The sequence below is a fragment of the Salarias fasciatus genome, chromosome 11 (genome assembly GCF_902148845.1).
Source record: "Salarias fasciatus chromosome 11, fSalaFa1.1, whole genome shotgun sequence".
Taxonomy (NCBI): Eukaryota; Metazoa; Chordata; class Actinopteri; order Blenniiformes; family Blenniidae; genus Salarias; species Salarias fasciatus.
In genome coordinates, this window is record NC_043755.1 from 33,159,653 (window position 1) to 33,177,313 (window position 17,661).

Sequence of the window (17,661 nt, forward strand, 5' to 3'; positions counted from 1 at the left end):
AGAAAAGAGGGATTATCTGAAGAGGAGGATCTCAGCAGCAACAAAGGCACCACCTCCAGCCCGGAGGGCGGAGCGGTCAGGGCTCGGGACCAGGATGGATTTCCCAGGATGCCCTCTGATTATTCCGGGGTCATGCAGTGTTTGTTTGAAGTGCAGCAGCTATTAAAGCAGAGGAAACGGCTGAGGACCCCCTGGACCCGGTCCTGCCCCCCCCACAGACCCTCCGGTCTCTGAGGAGAGGAGAGGAGGGGCAGCCCCCCCACCCCCTCCACCGCTCTCCTCTCCTTTCCTTTTCATCGCCGCCTCTCCGAGCGCTTCCCTCGCTCGCGTTCTCTCTGTCGCTCGCTCTCTTCCTTTCTTTGCCCTGATTGGGATCTGCAGTCAAGCGCATTAACACATTCTGACAGGAGAGGCAGGCTGCCCACACACACACACACACACACACACACACACACACACACACACACACACACACACACACACACACACACACACACACACACACACACACACACACACACACACACACACACACACACACACACACACACACACACACACACACACACACACACACACACACACACACACACACACACAGCACGTGCATCTGGGAGAGAGGCTGTGTGTGCATATGCACTGCCTCTCAGCCTCGTACTGGAGTGAAGGAATGTCTGAGCGTGTGACGAATACTGACTCCATGTTCACACACACACACACGCTTACACACACACACACACACACACACACACACACACACACACACACACACACACACACCTCGATGCAACTTTAAGTGCTTCTAAGCAGTCAGAGGCATAAGTGCACGGATGCCCTGATACTGGTGTGTGTGTGTGTGTGTGTGTGTGTGTGTGCAGCGCGTTTCTGGGGGAAACGTCCTCGTAAGTCATGAAAACAAACACACACCCACATACACAGCGAACCTCGTTCGTGTGTTTGTGTTTGTGTGTGTGTGTGTGTGTGTGTATGTGTGTGTGTGCTTGCGTGACTATATCCACACTTCATAATTCATACTCAGAAGCACTTGCTCGGAGACCCACAGCAGAGCAGCAAATGGGCACATTTTGTGACGATCCAATTATCCTCCCTCCTCCCCCCGTCTCTCTCTCTCTCTCTGTCTCCCTCTCTCTTTCTCTCTGTCTCCTCCCTCCTCTCTCTCTGTGTCCCTCTTCCTCCCTCCCTCTCTCGATGCTACACCAAGTGGCAGTGCAGATAATCTTTAATAATTACAGTGGAGTAGTGGAGTTCTCCTGTTCTGTCAGGCCGCCTGCCCACCCCCCCCCCCCACCCCCCCCACCCCCCCCACCCCCACCCCGGCTGTTCCCACCCCCCCCGCAGTCGTTCTAACGTGGCCCGTCGAGCCGAGTCGTTCTAACCCGTTGCGGCCGTCCCGTTCACAACATGCTTCCATGTGACTGAGACAAGAAAAGTCAGGCCAGAGGCAGAGGGATGTGAAGAAGACGGCGTTTTCTGTTATTAATGAAGATGCTTTCTCACTTTTTTTTTTTTTTTTTATGGTCTCATCTGGATTCGGCAGCCGGTAATAAAACTCTACACTTCTCTCCAGTTCTCCACAGTGAAGACCTTCAACAGGCTTTTCAGAGTAAAACCAAACACTAGAAATCATTAATAAGTTATTTTCTCTTGTCACTGGGTTCCATCTAACTTCATTTATAGAAGAGAAAAAAAATTGTCTTGATCAAACTTGATGTTGTTCACTTTGTTAGAAAAATCATTTTAATTTAGCACTCAATATGGAGTCCGGAGTTTCAGTGTTTCCATGTAAACACGAAACTTTTCTCAAACTGAAGCATTTTCACTGGAAAGGTTGAGTCAACAGTCCGTTACTGCTACACTTCTAAAAAAAGTCTATATTTTCTTTGAAATCTTTACAGTTTGTCCAGACTGGAATCCTCTGCGGGCTGGATTTGGCCCTCGTGCCTTATGTTTGACAGCCCTGCTGAACTGAGACGTCCTGCTGTTCAGGAACATTTCGGCCTCGAACACCAACGGGAATCTCTGGGCGGAGTTAAAGCTGCTGCTGACGGAGCAGCGAGTGGAGCAGCCTCATCAGACCAGGCTGCAAGGATTGATGGGAGATGGAGGCGCGGGACACCAACACACCCGCTGCACCCACTACACCCACTACACCCTGTACACCCACTACACCCTGTACACCCGCTCCACCCACTCCACCCACTACACCCGCTGAACAGGGAGCCCAGCGCTGCTGCAGCACATCTGGAGGAGGACGGCTGAGGACAAACGGCGGGGAGGGGCGGAGGGCCAGGACAGGAGGGATGCTCCCATGTAGGACACACACACACACACACACACACACACACACACACACACACACACACACACACACACACACACACACACACAAAACCAAGTGCCTCACCAGGCCTGAATATTGTATGAGGCGTTCTCATGGGCCACTGCAGAGCGTGCAAAGACAGAGAGAGAGAGAGAGAGAGAGAGAGAGAGAGAGAGAGGTGGATTCACACACACTCGCGTGCAAACACACACACACACACACACACACTTTAATGAACGCACATAAAGAGAGAGAAAGAGACAGAGCGACACACTTGAAAACACAAACACATGTACGCACACAAACAGAGGCAGTGGAGCCTGAGCTGATGTGGCCCGGAGCAGCCCAACGCCCTGCCACGACACACACACACACACACACACACAGACACACACACAGACACACACACAGACACACAGACACACACACACACTCTCTCTGAAGAGCCATCTGCAGCTGCAGCACGGCCCACAGAAAGGCTTTGCTGCTGACACTCTGAGACAGACGGAGAGAGGAGGACGGGAAGGACGGAGGAAGAGCCGTCGTGACCGAGTGAATCAGGAGGAAGGAGGAGAGGAAGTGACAGACGGGGTGGGGGGGGGGGGGGGGGGGGGGGGGGGGCACCACCTTCAGCTACCTTCAAACAGAACACAACTCTTTCACCAACAACATTTCAACCATTAAGAGGGGAAATTCCTAGAAGACACATTTTGCTTCTGTACTGATGGCCTCACTCTACCAAACAATAACAAACAACAACAACAACAACAACAACAATAACAAAGAAAGCAGGTCTTCCTGGAGCTCACACTGGAAATTTCCCGTTGGCCGTTTCAATCGGCTGAGGCTGTTTTACACTCTGGGTTTTCTTCGTGGCCGTAAAGCGACCAGGTTAACAGAGTCTGTTCTAAAAGCAGCTGCTGCTGTGAAGCAGCTGATTCTACAGACACTGATTCATGATACAAGCTGATGCTTCTCCCCCGGTCAACCCATCCCATCCATGGAGTCTTGGGGTTCGAACCGCTGAGCTTCAGGTCACAAACTCACTTCTCCAGAATGAATCCACATCTACTGCTGAAGACGAGCTCGAACCAGCCGTCAGGCAGGAACACATAAAGCTCCTCCAACAGTCCGTGTTCATGAGACTGAATGTGATAAACGAGACGAGGAGACTGATTGGAGGTCGCTTAGAGACTGACTGACGTGTTTCTAGTTTTCCTCGGAGGAAGACAGAAGCCTGAAAGCAGCAGCCGGAGGTCATGTGACCTTAACAGGGGGAGAAGAACCGAATCAAGCACCGTCTGCAGCCTCTGGGTTTCTACCAGTGACATGCTTGATAAAATAAACTCATCGCTTTGGGTCAAAGGTCACCGCCCAGGTACCGCCGGCTTCAGAGCAGCTCTGAACGCTCGACACCGACATCGATCACAGCAGAACCGGACTGACGAACAGACAAAGACCTCCTCCCTGACCCGGCGGTTCAGTACGGCGGCGGAGACGTGGCGCTGGCTCGCCGTGGCGCTGGCTCGCCGTGGCGCTGGCTCGCCGCTACCGGTTCACCCAGCACCAAGTCCTGCAGCGGCGAGCGGGAAAAGAAACAAGCGAGAAAAAGCATGAAGTGCCTGCTTGAAGCCGCCGCCGCTCCATATGAAGTGCGAGTGCTGAGCCGTGCACGCCGTGCACGCCGCACACGGCCAACCATCTCCTGCTCAATTCATGAGGCCATCATGTATAAAAGGGTCAGCAAGGCATGAGAGTGTGCGAGCGGCGCCTGACGAACGCAGGCCACGCCCCCATCCTCCTCCCCCCCCCTCCATGAGCCTGAAGAAAACCTGGACCGGAGTCCAGACGTGAGGGGAGTCGCTGGCAGCAGTACAGAGCGACTCAGCCGAACCCGAGACGTCGGAGCGTCTCGTTTCGTTTGAGCTCCGAACACGTCGAGGTTGGAGGTTCCAATCCTGACCTCCGGGAAACCCAGGCCTCCAGCTCGCCACAGCGTGCTCAGCTGAAAACGGAAAGCCGTCTGTTCACGCAACAACGGCGCCCGGAGACTCTGGAAGCACAACGTTTCTGGGAAACCTTGCGACGCCGTTGCCGTGGAAACGGAAGATGCTGCTGATGCTGCTGTGCAGCTCGGCTGCAGTAAACATGAGAGAAACAACAAAACTCCTGCTGAACACAACAAAACACAACAACTCCTGCGGAACACGCCGCCAACGTTTCCTGTGAACTCGCTGTTTTCACCCGTCTTGTGAACAGGTCCTCACAGTCCACCATGTTCAGACCGGCATGTAGTGAGCGTGCCCTGCCCAGCCCCGCCCCCTCCCGGCCCCGCCCCCTCCCGGCCCCGCCCCCTCCCGTCACCTCGATGATGTCGGCGTTGGTCCGGCTCTCGTGCGGCTCGTTGTACTCGGTGTACTTGAGCAGCACCTTGTCCATGTCGGTGCTGGCGTACTGGAACAGCTTGTTGGAGTGGTTGAAGATGATGAGCGCGATCTCGCAGTCGCACAGCACGCTCAGCTCGTACGCCTTCTTCATCAGCCCGAACTTCCGCTTGGTGAAGGTCACCTGGCGAGGGGGGGGGAGGAGCAGAGGGTTACGGAGCAGCACACACACACACACACACACACACACACACACCAGCAAACTGAAGAGGGACGGATCGGACGGAGAATTCAGTTTAAAACTGAAAAACGGCTCGTTTTGGGAGGAAGACGGAGGAGAGAATACAAACAGACCACAAAGCCCGTCTCATGAAACACAGTGACCTGAGAGGACTTCAACGCTTCTGAAACCAGATCATCCACTGATAGTACAGTTTCACAGTGAGTGGTTTGACCTTTCCGTGACCCCTGCTCTTCCCAAAACCTTCCCTGAGTTCAGAGTTCATCCTGAAGACAAACGACTGAAGAGAAAGTCCGACTGGATCGTGTGCATCTGGGGGGGGGGGGGGGCTCCAGACTGAGTGCCTAAACATACTCCCCTTCAAGTGCTCACACACACACACACACACACACACACACACACCCACACACACACACGCTCTCGCTTCCATGCACACACTCCTCTCTCTGCCGTCACATTCGCTCGCCCCGTCGTTTTCACACTCTCTCATGCTCTTTTCCATGCTCTCCTCCGATGTCACACACTCTCTTTTCCACACTCTCCTTCTGTCACACGTTATTTCTCTCTTTCCCTCACACACACACACACACACACACACACACACACACACACACACACACACACACACCGGGGTCCCTCGCCGTCAGCCGGCCGGCTTCAGCAGCTCCTCGCCGCCAGAACCAGAACCAACTGGAGCAGTCTTCTCCGTCCAGGGAGATCTGGCTTTGTTTGGATGAAACACACAGGATCGCACCAACACAAACAGCAACACGACGAAGCCGAGGGAGAGGAGCGGAGGCTTCAGGTGCTGCCAGCTGAAGCCACTGCGAGCGCAGATGGCGCCGCGTTTCGGGTCACGCCCACCCGCCACAGCGACCCGTTCCCATCACACACTCACCAAAAGAAAGAACAGAGAGAGGGAGACGGAGGTCGTGAACGCCTCGAATGTTTCATGTTGATCTGCTGGTAGTACAGCGTTGAGAGCAGAGGTGTCAAACGTAAGGCACGTGGGCCAAAACCAGGTCGGCCAGAGGCTGCAATCGGGCCAAACACCAAGAGAATGCTTCAAATTTCAAAGAAAACATAATTTTTTAAAACGTAAATACATTTTTAGATCGGAACAAATAATCATTTAAACCAGGGGCGTCGAACATAAGGCCCGTGGACCCAAAAACCAGCCCACAAGTGGCTCTAATCAGGCCCGCTAAACCAAACCATAACATTGATTTTTTTATGTTAAACAGATTTCTGAAGAGGAACAGACGCAACAAAACACAGAGACACTGCTGCCACGCTGATGAGAAAGCTAGCTAACTAGCATTAGCCTCAACGCCATGCTGTCAGGGAAAAAACACCCATAATGCAACAGCTGCAGGAGATGTTTTTAACACATTTCACTTTGTTTTTGCAGTAAAAAACTTCATTAAAATTTAGGCTTTATGCTGAGGATCCACTTATTTTCAGCCGTAACTGTTTGTTCTTCAAACATGAAGTTTAATGTAGCTGAACCCGAACCTGAACCAGAACCTGAACCAGAACCAGAACCTGAACCTGAACCAGAACCCGAACCTGAACCTGAACCTGAACCCTAACATGAACCTGAACCAGAACCTGAACCTGAACCCTAACATGAACCTGAACCAGAACCTGAACCTGAACCCTAACATGAACCCGAACCTGAACCCGAACCTGAACCTGAACCTGAACCAGAACCTGAACCTGAACCAGAACCTGAACCTCCGGGCAAACCCACAAAAGCAGAAGCTGAGAGCTGTTATTCCCACTCTGTCCACTTGGGGCGATATAATCGAACACTGAGACTCTGTTTCCACTGAAAAGGCATCTTTTCTACATTTCTGCTGAAGGGGAGTTTTTCCGTTTCCACGGCGATGTCTTGAAAATGGCGCCCGGTGGCGGCGGCGGCGGCGTGTCGTGATGCAGTGAGACGACTGTTCCTCCAGGATTTACGCTGTTCAGTCACAATCGGCGCCGTTACTGAGTCCAGCGAGTTGATTTGTAGGAAGAGACAAACAAACTGAATGTGAATCAATGGCTCGGAAATACTTTATTACTTTTAATACTTGTCCCGTAACATCACTGCTGATGGCCGGAATCCGGCCGCCGTGTCGCGGTTTGCGGAGTTTACCTGCGCCGCGTTTCCCGCCTGCAGGCCGCGGCAAAGCGGCGGCGTAATTGAAATGAATCGAATCAGGAAAAGAAAGAGAGGAAAAGATGGAGCGGCAGATAAGATGAGAGCCGGAGACGCCGCCATGCGAGACCTTCCATCTCTCTCTCTCTCATTTTCTCGCCCTTGTTTTCTCTCCCTCCCTCCATTCGCGCTCGCTCACTCATTGCTTCCTGCTGCCACAAATCAAATTATATCGGGGTCGTATCCATGGGCAACCACCCCCCTCCTCCTCCCCCGCCCCCCACTTCCCACCTCATCACACGCTGCTGCCATCATCTTACCTCGCTCGCCCCCCCCCGTTACCCTCCCGCCCACCCCGGCCTCGTCTCTATCTCCCTGCCGATCTACACCCCCCCCTTCCTCTCCTCCTCCTCCTCCTCTTCCTCTCGCTCTCTCACCGACGGCGAGCAGATAAATCACCAGGCGGCGTCGTAAAGGGAGGAAATTGCGTCCGAGCGGGACGACGGGCGAATCGACACGCCGGCGGTCAGAAGCTCCGGGATCCGCTGATCCCTCATCAGGCTGCAAACACTTCAGAGAAATGATCCACATGGTATTTTATTTTGAAAGGAGTTTGTAGTTATATTTCTATTGCAATTTAGTGTTTTGTTGTGTTTACTTGTTGTACTAAACACCCATTTCCAGGCAGGTTGAGCTCGATATATGTGTTACAGGAGTGTGTATGGAAGTGGGTGTACAGATTATATATCCTGAATAGTTTTCTTCTTTTTGTATCCTTGTTTTACCACGTCCAGGATGAATTATTAAAGAGAAAAAGCGGCCTGGTTCCGTCCCTCAGTTTCATCTTGTCTTGTATTTCCTGTTTACTCCGTTCCGCTCCAGCCCGCCTGGAGGATCCTGGACAAACAACGTCTGATCGTCTGAAGCCGCCGCAAACAGAAAACTGCTCCCAACACAAATTAGAAGGTCGTCCGCAAACAAACGCAGCCCGCACCTGCCGACGGAGTCGCCGCTTTCTGTCAGGAAACAGAGGAAGCGCGCGGCGAGGCCGCGAGTCCAGGCCCGAGCCGCAGCGCCGGGTTCGCCGCCGAGGGCGAGCAGGCTGCAGGTAACTGACATGAAGAGCAGAGCTGCCAGGTAACCAATGGCAACCGGAGAATAAGACATCCTCAGCGAGGAGAGGAAGGAAGGGGGCGAGCGCTCCGGCGTGTGTGTGTGTGTGTGTGTGTGTGTGTGTGTCTTGGCGAGGTTGTGGCTGTGTGGCAGATGGATGAGGAAACCACCACTGACAACCGCGACCTCCTCTCTCCCCCGCCGAGCCAGAGCTGAGCCGAGCGTCACACTGCCGTCAATTCAACAATTATTGAAAATAAAAATCATCTGCTGGCTGCTAAAAGTTCCTTCCTGCTCGTCTTTCTCTGTAATCTGGATTATAATTTCAATGCAGGAGCGAATTTAACCGGCAGGAAGCGATAAAAGACAGCGGAGCAGCAGAGATCATGTTGATTTAGCGACGCCGACGCCTCCTGGTCGATCGACAAACCGTCAGATGTTATTGTTAGTGCAGGATTAAAGAGTTTAATGAAACAGTAACCATCCAGATTAAAGGGAGAGAGAGACAGCAGCTCTGCCACTGTTTTCATCACAATAAAAGCTTATTGTTCCTGGATTAGTAGCTTTGTATTTTTACAAACACGGAACAAAATTCAAGATTAATCCGGAGGGGAAATTCATGAAAATCCAGAAAATAAACGAGGAAAGAAGAAAGAAGGAATATCTGTTTCTTTTTTGACCCATTTAAAATGTAAAACATGATTCAGGACTTCAAAATAAAACCTTCTCAAACATTCACTTTCAGTTTTCCGGTGAATTTCAAACCAGTCCGACCACAGCGCCGTGGCGTTTCTCCTGTTGCTATGACAACCAAACCTGTTGATTTCTGTTGATCGCCACGCCGTCTGATTCCTGCCTTGTCTTTTTTTTTTGACGTCAGCCGTCGGTCATTGTGCCTCGGTTCACCGCGGAATTACAAGTCATTAAAGAGAAGAAGACGGACGCCAACATCAACACGGGTTGTTTGGAGATTCAGCCGTTAATAAGCAAGGCATCAGTCGATGTTCCTGAACTACACACCCACTGGGAACACCGTGTTCGGGCCCAGGGAACAGAAAGACAATATCTCGGAGCTATTAATACACGCTCAATGGCAGGTCGCTCTGAATGGAAGGAACCTTCTAGGTCACTTCTCAAAACTGTCTCCGTGGAGGTTGTTGATCAGTCTCAGGTCATGTTGGAACAGTTTTCTACATTCAGGCCCCGTGTTGAACTTTCTTTGCATTTTGGGCGTCTGGAAACAGCCGTGGAGAACAGAATCCTTCTGAGCTGGACGTCCTCCGATCGGCATCGTCTCATCTGGAAACGACTCGGTTTGATAAGAGAAACAACAAACTGCAACGACGAGTCGCTCAACATGAAAACTGCACCGTTTTCAGCCTTCCGGCCATTTTTAGCGCAAACGGAGAACCTTTTCAAAACACCGCTGAAATGCAAAAAATGAGGAGTTTTCACCTGGTAATGGAAAATGAAGCTCTGTTTCTCAAAACTGCTTAAAATAAGTTTATTCTGGACCGGAGGTGTCAAACACATTTCAGTCCAGGAGCCATACGCTCCAGTTTCACCGTCAGCTGGCCGGACCAGTAAAATAGTTCTATAACGACTTTTACATTTAAAGCTTGAAGCTCCAAAGTGGCCGGAGTAAACGATGACAATGTCCAAAGAATTACTGCAGAAAATGACTCAAAACTCAACCTGAGGCCCATTTGAATGAAACCTGATGGTGCAAAATCCAGTGAAATGTCAAAAAGCTTCTCTGATAACTGTTGCATTATGGGTTTTTTTAAAAGCAAGGCTAATGCTAGTTAGCTAGCCTTCATGGCAGCATCACTGACAGCTCAGGTCTCTGTGTTGTGTCTTTAGTCTTAAGGAATTCATAACAAAACAAAAAAATCTACTTTTTCTGTGAAATCTTTATGCCTGTTTGGCGGTTTGGCCAGAGCGGAGCCTCCTGCAGGCCGGTTCTGGCCCACGGGCCTTATGTTTGCCACCCCTGCTCTAAAGCAGTGTTGAGACCAGCGTTCGTCTCCACTGTGAGTCCAGCTAAAAGGTTTCTGCAGTGTGACGTTAAAAACCAAAGCTCCAGCTGTTCGCTTCGCTTTCTCCATTCTAGTTTCTTTAAACATGTACACTCTTCAGGAGCTGGAAGCTTCCAAATCTGATTCCATGAGTTCCAGAAGAAGATGGGCCTTCTTCTTCGCGGCGTTCGGAGCCGCTGTCAGGCTTCCAGCGGGGCCCACACTCTGAACGCTGTTTGTTTTGTGGAGCTTATGGCAGCGTCTCTGAATCAACATGTAGGAGGGTGACGGGCTGCTTGTTCTCCAAAAATCCATTTGATTTCCTTTCAGCGGCGACACTCTTCATTAGCTGAAGCAACACCGAGCAAGCCAGTAAAAAAAAAACAACAAAACAACACACTCTTCATCCATCAGCAGATTAACGCTCCGCTCCACCAGTTTGGCTTCGATGGGTAAAAAAAACTGAAAGTCAGAGGGAAATGAGGAAGAGGGACGGAAAGTCCTGCTCGCCATGACTCCATGAAGATTCACTACATCGGGTATATTTTATTTCTGAAAAAACTAAAGAATCAAAAGGAAACAGCCCGATTTTAGACGGAGGAGTGAAGCTCGGCACGGCGGAGGAACCATCATGCTGAGGAGCTGCTGGTTCTGGAGGACTCGATCGAATCAGAGGAATCAAGAATCCGGAGAGTTCAAAAGAACGGACGAAAACAGGCTGATTCAGACCTGAATCGGACTGAAATCTGAACTCTGAGCTCGAATTCAACGACCTCGATGAAAAAAGGCTGAAATCAGAATGTGCTGGTTAATCTGCAATGCTGACATGATGAGCACGTTAGCATTAGCGTTAGCACCGAGTGCATCAACTCATTGACACCTGATGCAAACTCAAGGCCCATTAAGCAGAGCGGGGAGAGCGGCAACCCCCGTCATGTTGCACAGCCGTCGCACCTCAGCGACCCCCCCCCTCCCGTCGTGTTTCCCTCCTCCCTCGACTTCTGAAGGTGGAAACGTCAAAACGTCAAACCCATTACTCAATCTGCTCTGTGGAGCGAGGCCCATTCAGCAGCCGACTCATTCTGGATGGATCATTTACCCTTTCATGCTGTCTGACAATGCTGCTGATGCAACCGGGCCGTTTCGGTGGGAGTAGGGGGGGAGGGGGGGGGGGGGGGGGGGGGTCATACTGTAGGCAGTGTGTGTGTGTGTGTGTGCGCAGGAAGCCCATTACAGCCCCGCACCGTCACACGAGCCTCAGGAAACACAAAGCCGTTCTCCTGCTCTGTTGTCAGACGGCTGAAAGAACGACCACGCCGCCGTGCACGGCGCCGTGCACGCCAATGTGTGAGAGGAGAGCAGATCCCTGTGGGAATCCGCCGCCGGCCCGGTTCAAGAAACTTCACCTCAGTTGAGACAAAGATCTGCATGAAACCCGAAACCTGCTGATGGATCTGAACTCCGGATCATCTGGAGCTCAGTGAGACGCCGACGGAGCGATCAGTGATCCAGCTGATCACCAGCTGATCACCAGCTGATCACCAGCTGATCACCAGCTGATCACCACCTGATCACCAGCTGATCACCGGCTGATCACCAGCTGATCACCAGCTGATCACCAGCTGATCACCAGCTGATCACCAGCTGATCACCAGCCGATCACCACCTGATCACCAGCTGATCACCAGCTGACCCAGAGTTACGATCAGTCCAGCGATCAGAGTTTGTCCACTTATTTCTCAGTCAGCGCCTTCTAAATCCCCCATGATGCACCATGTTTTCTGAAGCTGAGGCCTGGCCCCGCCTCCCTCTGCCTCTGATTGGCTCAGCCTCGCTGCATCACTGCTGTGATTGGTTTATCTTGATGTTTCCAGCACAGAGTCACTAGTTCTGTGGGCAGAGACGGTTTCTGTGGATCTTTCAGCTTCAGCAGAGCGCGGACTGGAAACAGTCTGACATGAAGAGACGCTCACAGCGAGGAATCCGAACAGTGAACAGCTGAGACGCTGAGGGCAGCGGAGTCTGCTCTGACCAAAACAACGTCTGAAAAACATGAAACTACCTGAAAGCAACAGAAACGGCTCCAACAGCAGACATGGGACCAAATCGCGCAGTCACACTCACGTCTCCTGAAGTCGTTTTCCAGGTCGAAGTCTCCTGCTTTTCATGTCCTGTTTCAACATTTACTCTGTTTGAAATGATGTCAAAACTAAACTAAAAAAAAGGAAGATGAAATATCAAATCAGAGTCGGTTGCTGTTTAGACGGGGCGGCTGTGGTTCAGTGGGGAGAGCAGTCGTCTGACAATCGGGAGGTTGTTAGCTCGATTCTCGTCTCCCCCTGTCTGCATGTCGAAGTGTCCTTGGGCAAGACACTGCCCCCAGTGGATGAAGTGAGGCAGCTGCCTTGCATGGCAGCTGCCTCCACCGGTGTGTGAATGTGTGTGTGAATGGGTGATTGTGATAATGCAGCGTAAGCGCTTTGGGCTCTGTCAGTGCAGGGTAAAAGCGCTATAGAAGTGTCGCCCATCGACCACGTGATGCACGTCAACGGTCAGCATGGTCGAACCTTTCCGCGGAAACGGAGTTGATCCAGAGCTGCTTCTGGATCAAAGTCCAGCGTAGAGAAAACTCTGTGGATTGTTCCGGTTTCTTCCTCTGCAGCTGCAGCGTTTAGAGTCACTGGACTCTGCAGCGCCCCCTATCATGAGGCAGGAGAACTGCCAGCCAACATTCATATCAGAGTGTGTGTGTGTGTGTGTGTGTGTGTGTGTGTGTGTGTGGGGTGCTTGTGCCACCGGCGCTCACCTGTCGGTTGCGCTCGTCGGTGATCCTCTGGATCTGGATCTTTTTCCTCCCCATGGTGGCGTGGCGGCGGCAGGGGGGCGGGGCTTGGGCGTGTCTGTCGGTGCTTCTCTTCCTGTTTGAGTCACTTTGTGAACTCGGACTCCGGGCGGCGAGCTGTCCTCCACAAACCGCTTAAATTAAAAAAAAAAAAAAAAAAAAAAAAAAAGAGGGAGGAGAGGAGGCAGAGCGGAGTGTGTGGGCGCAGCGCCGTGCTCAGACCATGGTCCTGGTCCTGGTCCTGGTCCCGGTGCCGGTCCTGGTCCTGGTCCTGGTTCTGGAGGCGGGTGGAGCTGTGCCTCCCCTTCAGCTCGGCTGGGCGGCTCCTGCACAACGACAGAGACGGATCAGGACAGACGGACGGCGGCGGTTTGGACGCCGTGACCCAGTTCAGCTCCTGCAAACACGATCTGTCTCGACCCGGCACGGAGGACGGCGTGACGCGGCGCCGCCGCAGTGGGGGGGGGGGGGGGGGGGGTGCATGCAGAGCCGGAGGCCCCCGGGGGGCCTGCGAGCGGGAGGCTGTGCTGTGTCAGCTTCATTAGAGGCATCACCGCCACATCACTGATCTGCTGGTCGCCCACGGCCAACGGCTGCCCGCCGCCGCCGCCGCCGCAGCCCGACACGCCGCATGAGATTTCCCCGAATCGGAGAGGAGAGGAGCCGCCGAGCGGAGCAGCCACTGCTCCTCCCGGGACGCCGCCTCGTGAAGGAGGCCGTCTGCGCCCAGTACCGACTGCGGCGGCGGCGGTGGGGGCGGCCGGTTCAGAGACCTGAAGAACGAGCAGCTGATTTCTGTCCAGTAATGTCATTTTGCCTTATTACCGCAACGGAACGCCGACCTAATTCCACGCTCCGCAGGGGGCGATGGGTGGAGGGGGGGTTGGGTGTAAAAAGTGTAAAAACGTGTGTCTAATTCAGCCACTCATCTAACTAACCGTGAAATAGGGGAGGTCTGCGTCACGCCGCCGTTCCGGCAGGACAAGGGGGGGGGGGGGGGGGGGGGGCAGCGTCCCCGCAAACTCATGAATGAACGGGACGGCAGGAGTCCAGGAGCGGCAACACAGGCGGGACGGTTTTAGGCCCCGTTACGACTATTTCTGTTTCAGCTTTAAAAATAGCACTCTGGATACACAGAGTGCGCGCACACACACACACACACACTCACACACACTGTAGTAGCCAAGTGGCGGCGTTACAGAGCTGAAGCATGTGGAAAGCTGTGCGTACACACACACACACACACACACACACACACACACACCACACCAGCTCCCCGGCATTGCTCGCATTCCCTCTACCTGGGCGAGCGGCGGCGGGAGAACGCCCTCTATTTACATCCTCTCTCACCAAACAAAGCGCGGCGAGCGGCCTGTCAGGAGGCTGACGGGCCCTTTGTGGCGCCGCAGCTCCGGCAGTGAGTCGCTGATGAATTATGCACTGATGGGAGCGCGCGTGTGTGTGTGTGTGTGTGTGTGTGTGTGTGTGTGTGTGTGTGTGTGTGTGTGTGTGTCTGTAGGGGGGGTACAGAGTCATAATTGCTTTGTAAAAAGGCCTGATGGAGAACTGGAGGCAGATTTCTAACGTGGTTTCGAGCCTCGTTCATTTGACGAGAATCCTTCTTCCACTCCTCTTCCTCCTCCTCTTCCTCTTGCTCTTCCTCCTCTTCCTCTTGCTCTTCCTCCTCCTCTTCCTCCTCTTCCTCTTCCTATCCTTCCTCTGTCTAACAAGGATTTAATAGCCGGACCAGAGAAGGATTACCTCCTTCACCTCATTATGCTGCAGAAAGACATTCGGTCTTTTACAAGGAGTAAAAAAAGGCGAGACGGCGGCGACATGTTTCCCCAGAATAGCCGTGCGGAGCGAGCCGGATCCGCCGCCAGCCTCCGCTCCGCTCGCCGCCGAGCCGGAGAGCGACTCGCTCCAGTGGCGCTGGAGTTCAAAGGCAGCAAACGGAGGGATTTGTCTTGGGGCTGTGGGCTGATCACACATGAAAAGGCTGCTTCATCTGCCGGGGGTGGTCCAGCCGCGACCTTTTACCCTTCATGCTGCTGCAGCGCGCTGCGCCCGCCTCTGCTCTCACATGGGGGGGGGGGCTGCCTGGCTGAGCAGCCACGGCCATACGGGGACTCCGGACAATCAGGAGATAAAAGCCGATAGAGACGGATCTGCAGCGGGCCCGGATCAGCACCGAGGGGGACGCCCAGAGCGCACCGAGACGCTTCGCTTCTCCGGGAGGAAACTCTGCCTCCACATTTATGTCAGCAGAGACGAGAAGAGCAACGCTTTTGAGGAAACTGGCCGAACTTTGAGAGTCCGGCTGCTGCATCCTGACAGTTCCTGAGTCGCGACGCCGGAACGCCACGTTCTGATGAGACCTGAACTGCACCAAAACCTAGACCTGCGTCCAGCGCGTCAGGTCGGGGATTTTAACCTTTACTCAAGAGGAGAAGCTCCTCTGCTACCGTACAACGCCGCCGCCGGAAGCTTCCCGGCTCCGCCCCGACCTTCTGCCGCTCGCCGTCAAGACGCTCGCTCCGGGCAGTCGGGGGTTAAGTGACTTGCCAAAGAGCACGTCACCCAGATTTCCCCGGCCGCCGGAGGTCGGTGAACCCGTGACCTTTCCAGGGACAACCTGCCCGCCCGCCTCAGTCCCGCCCGCCGGCCCGAAGCGTCCTCAGCAGCGCCGAGGCCTCCGCTGCAGGCTGAATGAGTCAGAACCACACACACACACACACACACACACACACACCTCAGAGCTATTAGGAAAGCATCAATCTGGCTCTGCTGACGTAACGTGACGGCAGGAGGAAACGCTGTGACTGGATTGGTGGAGACTGAAGCAAACGAAAGCCTCCAGGTAAACGCAGCCCAATCACGATCCTGGCTGCACACTGACACGAAGACGCCTCACCTGAGAAAACACACCGGGGTTCGTGTTTTCATAACTTGACGACGTTTTGAAAATGCCGGCGGTTCACAGCTGGACGGGGAGTCTGGAGGAAACAGTTCTGGTTCTCCTGAGCTGCAGAACAGCTGATTGACAGAACAGGAAGTGCTCAATAGAAGTTTCCTCTCCGTGTTAACGAGTCTTCAAACCTCCTGCAGTTGTCAACATTTTTAGATTTTTCTCTTTTTTTTTTTTTTTTGCAGATTTGTGGAGGAACAACAAACACACTCGTCATTGTGTTTAAATCGTTTCCAGTCTTTTTTTTTTTTGGTGGGGGGGGGGGGGGGTTATTATCAGGGCGCCCACATGATGAGTCTCTAATACAACACCGGAGCAACATTATATTGGTCAGGCCTGAGCACCGCTTTATCTGTGTGTGTGTGTGTGTGTGTGTGTGTGTGTGTGTGTGTGTGTGTGTGTGTGTGTGTGTGTCAGCCTTCCTGCATGTCCATCCTTTAGTGTCCTGGCGTGTTAAGTGAGAGCGAAGCAGCCTGGAGCAGAGAGATAACAGTCAGCAGCAGGGAGCTGCTGGTTGTGGGGGGGGGGGGGGGGGGGGGGGGGGGGGGGGAGGCAGGAGCGGGAGGAGGAGGAGGAACAGGAAGAGGAGGAGGAGGAGGAGGTGCTGAAGACGGTTCTGGGATTCTGGAGCTTTGCCAAACCACTCCAGAGATTCCCTCACTTTTAATCTGAGCACAGCTTCACTCGGCGCCCTGCAGAAGTCCCTCCCTGTGGCTCTGGTGTCCGTTTACACGACGACGCTCGGAAACACTTGAAAATGCAACTTTCTGGAAAACGCTTGGGCTTCGTCGCCGTGGAAACGGCTGAAAATGACACTTTGTGGGAACACTCCAGCCGACTGGCTGCAGGATCTGGTCACATGACAGCTCCAGGATACTTTCACTACAGCAGCAGTCTTTATTTGTATTTTCACAGATCACCGTCTGTCCAATAAGTAAAACTAGACATTTTTACACATTTCCCAACTGAGAGCGTCCCTAACCCAGACACACAACGGAAACTACACGGAAAAAAACACCGGCTGTTGATTTAGGACCAGATTTACTGATCGCAACGACACCGACGTGTTAAATGACTGATATCGGCCGACATCAGCGATTTATACCGTTTCTACACCGATATCAGTAAGTACTGCTTATAACATTATTACTGTAAACGTTAAAGTTTTCTGACAAGAAAACGCAAGAAACGATGATAAAATGACGCTGCACAAACAGGGTCTAAATGTTTCATTTGAAAAGGTCAATGAATTCAGACTGAATGAATTAAATCTCATTTCCACTTCAGATCTACATCCGTACTTCTTCTTTTTCTTCTTCTATTTCAGTTTCTTGTTTCTTTTATGTTTCTGTTAAGCAAATATCTAATTGAGACAAAGTGAAGGGAGAGTCTGGGTTAATGAAGACTACAGGGAAGGACGAGCAGCTGGAAGGAGAAAAGTTCAAACAACTCATTATTTCAGGTCGAGCTGAACTTTAATGGAAGAAAAACTCTTCATATTTCTTTAATGTCATGATAAATAACAACAAAGTTACCAAACATAAAGGAAAAAACTTTTCTGTTGCCTTTTCAAACTTTTTTTTAACCAGTTAAATATTTCATATC

At 52.5% G+C, this 17,661-nt stretch overlaps 1 protein-coding gene across 8 annotated transcripts in view; it reads right to left on the bottom strand.

Annotated features, from left to right (window-relative positions):
- Positions 1-17,661, bottom strand: part of mef2d (myocyte enhancer factor 2d) — an 87,040-nt gene that overhangs the window by 34,358 nt on the left and 35,021 nt on the right. For all 8 annotated transcript variants that reach the window (XM_030102011.1, XM_030102016.1, XM_030102012.1 and 5 more), the window contains 2 exons: positions 13,053-13,414; positions 4,706-4,909 (listed from right to left, as the gene is read on the bottom strand). In XM_030102011.1, the coding sequence (XP_029957871.1) occupies positions 4,706-4,909; positions 13,053-13,106 (258 nt within the window). In that variant the 5' untranslated portion in view covers positions 13,107-13,414. The remainder of the gene's footprint in view (positions 1-4,705; positions 4,910-13,052; positions 13,415-17,661) is intronic.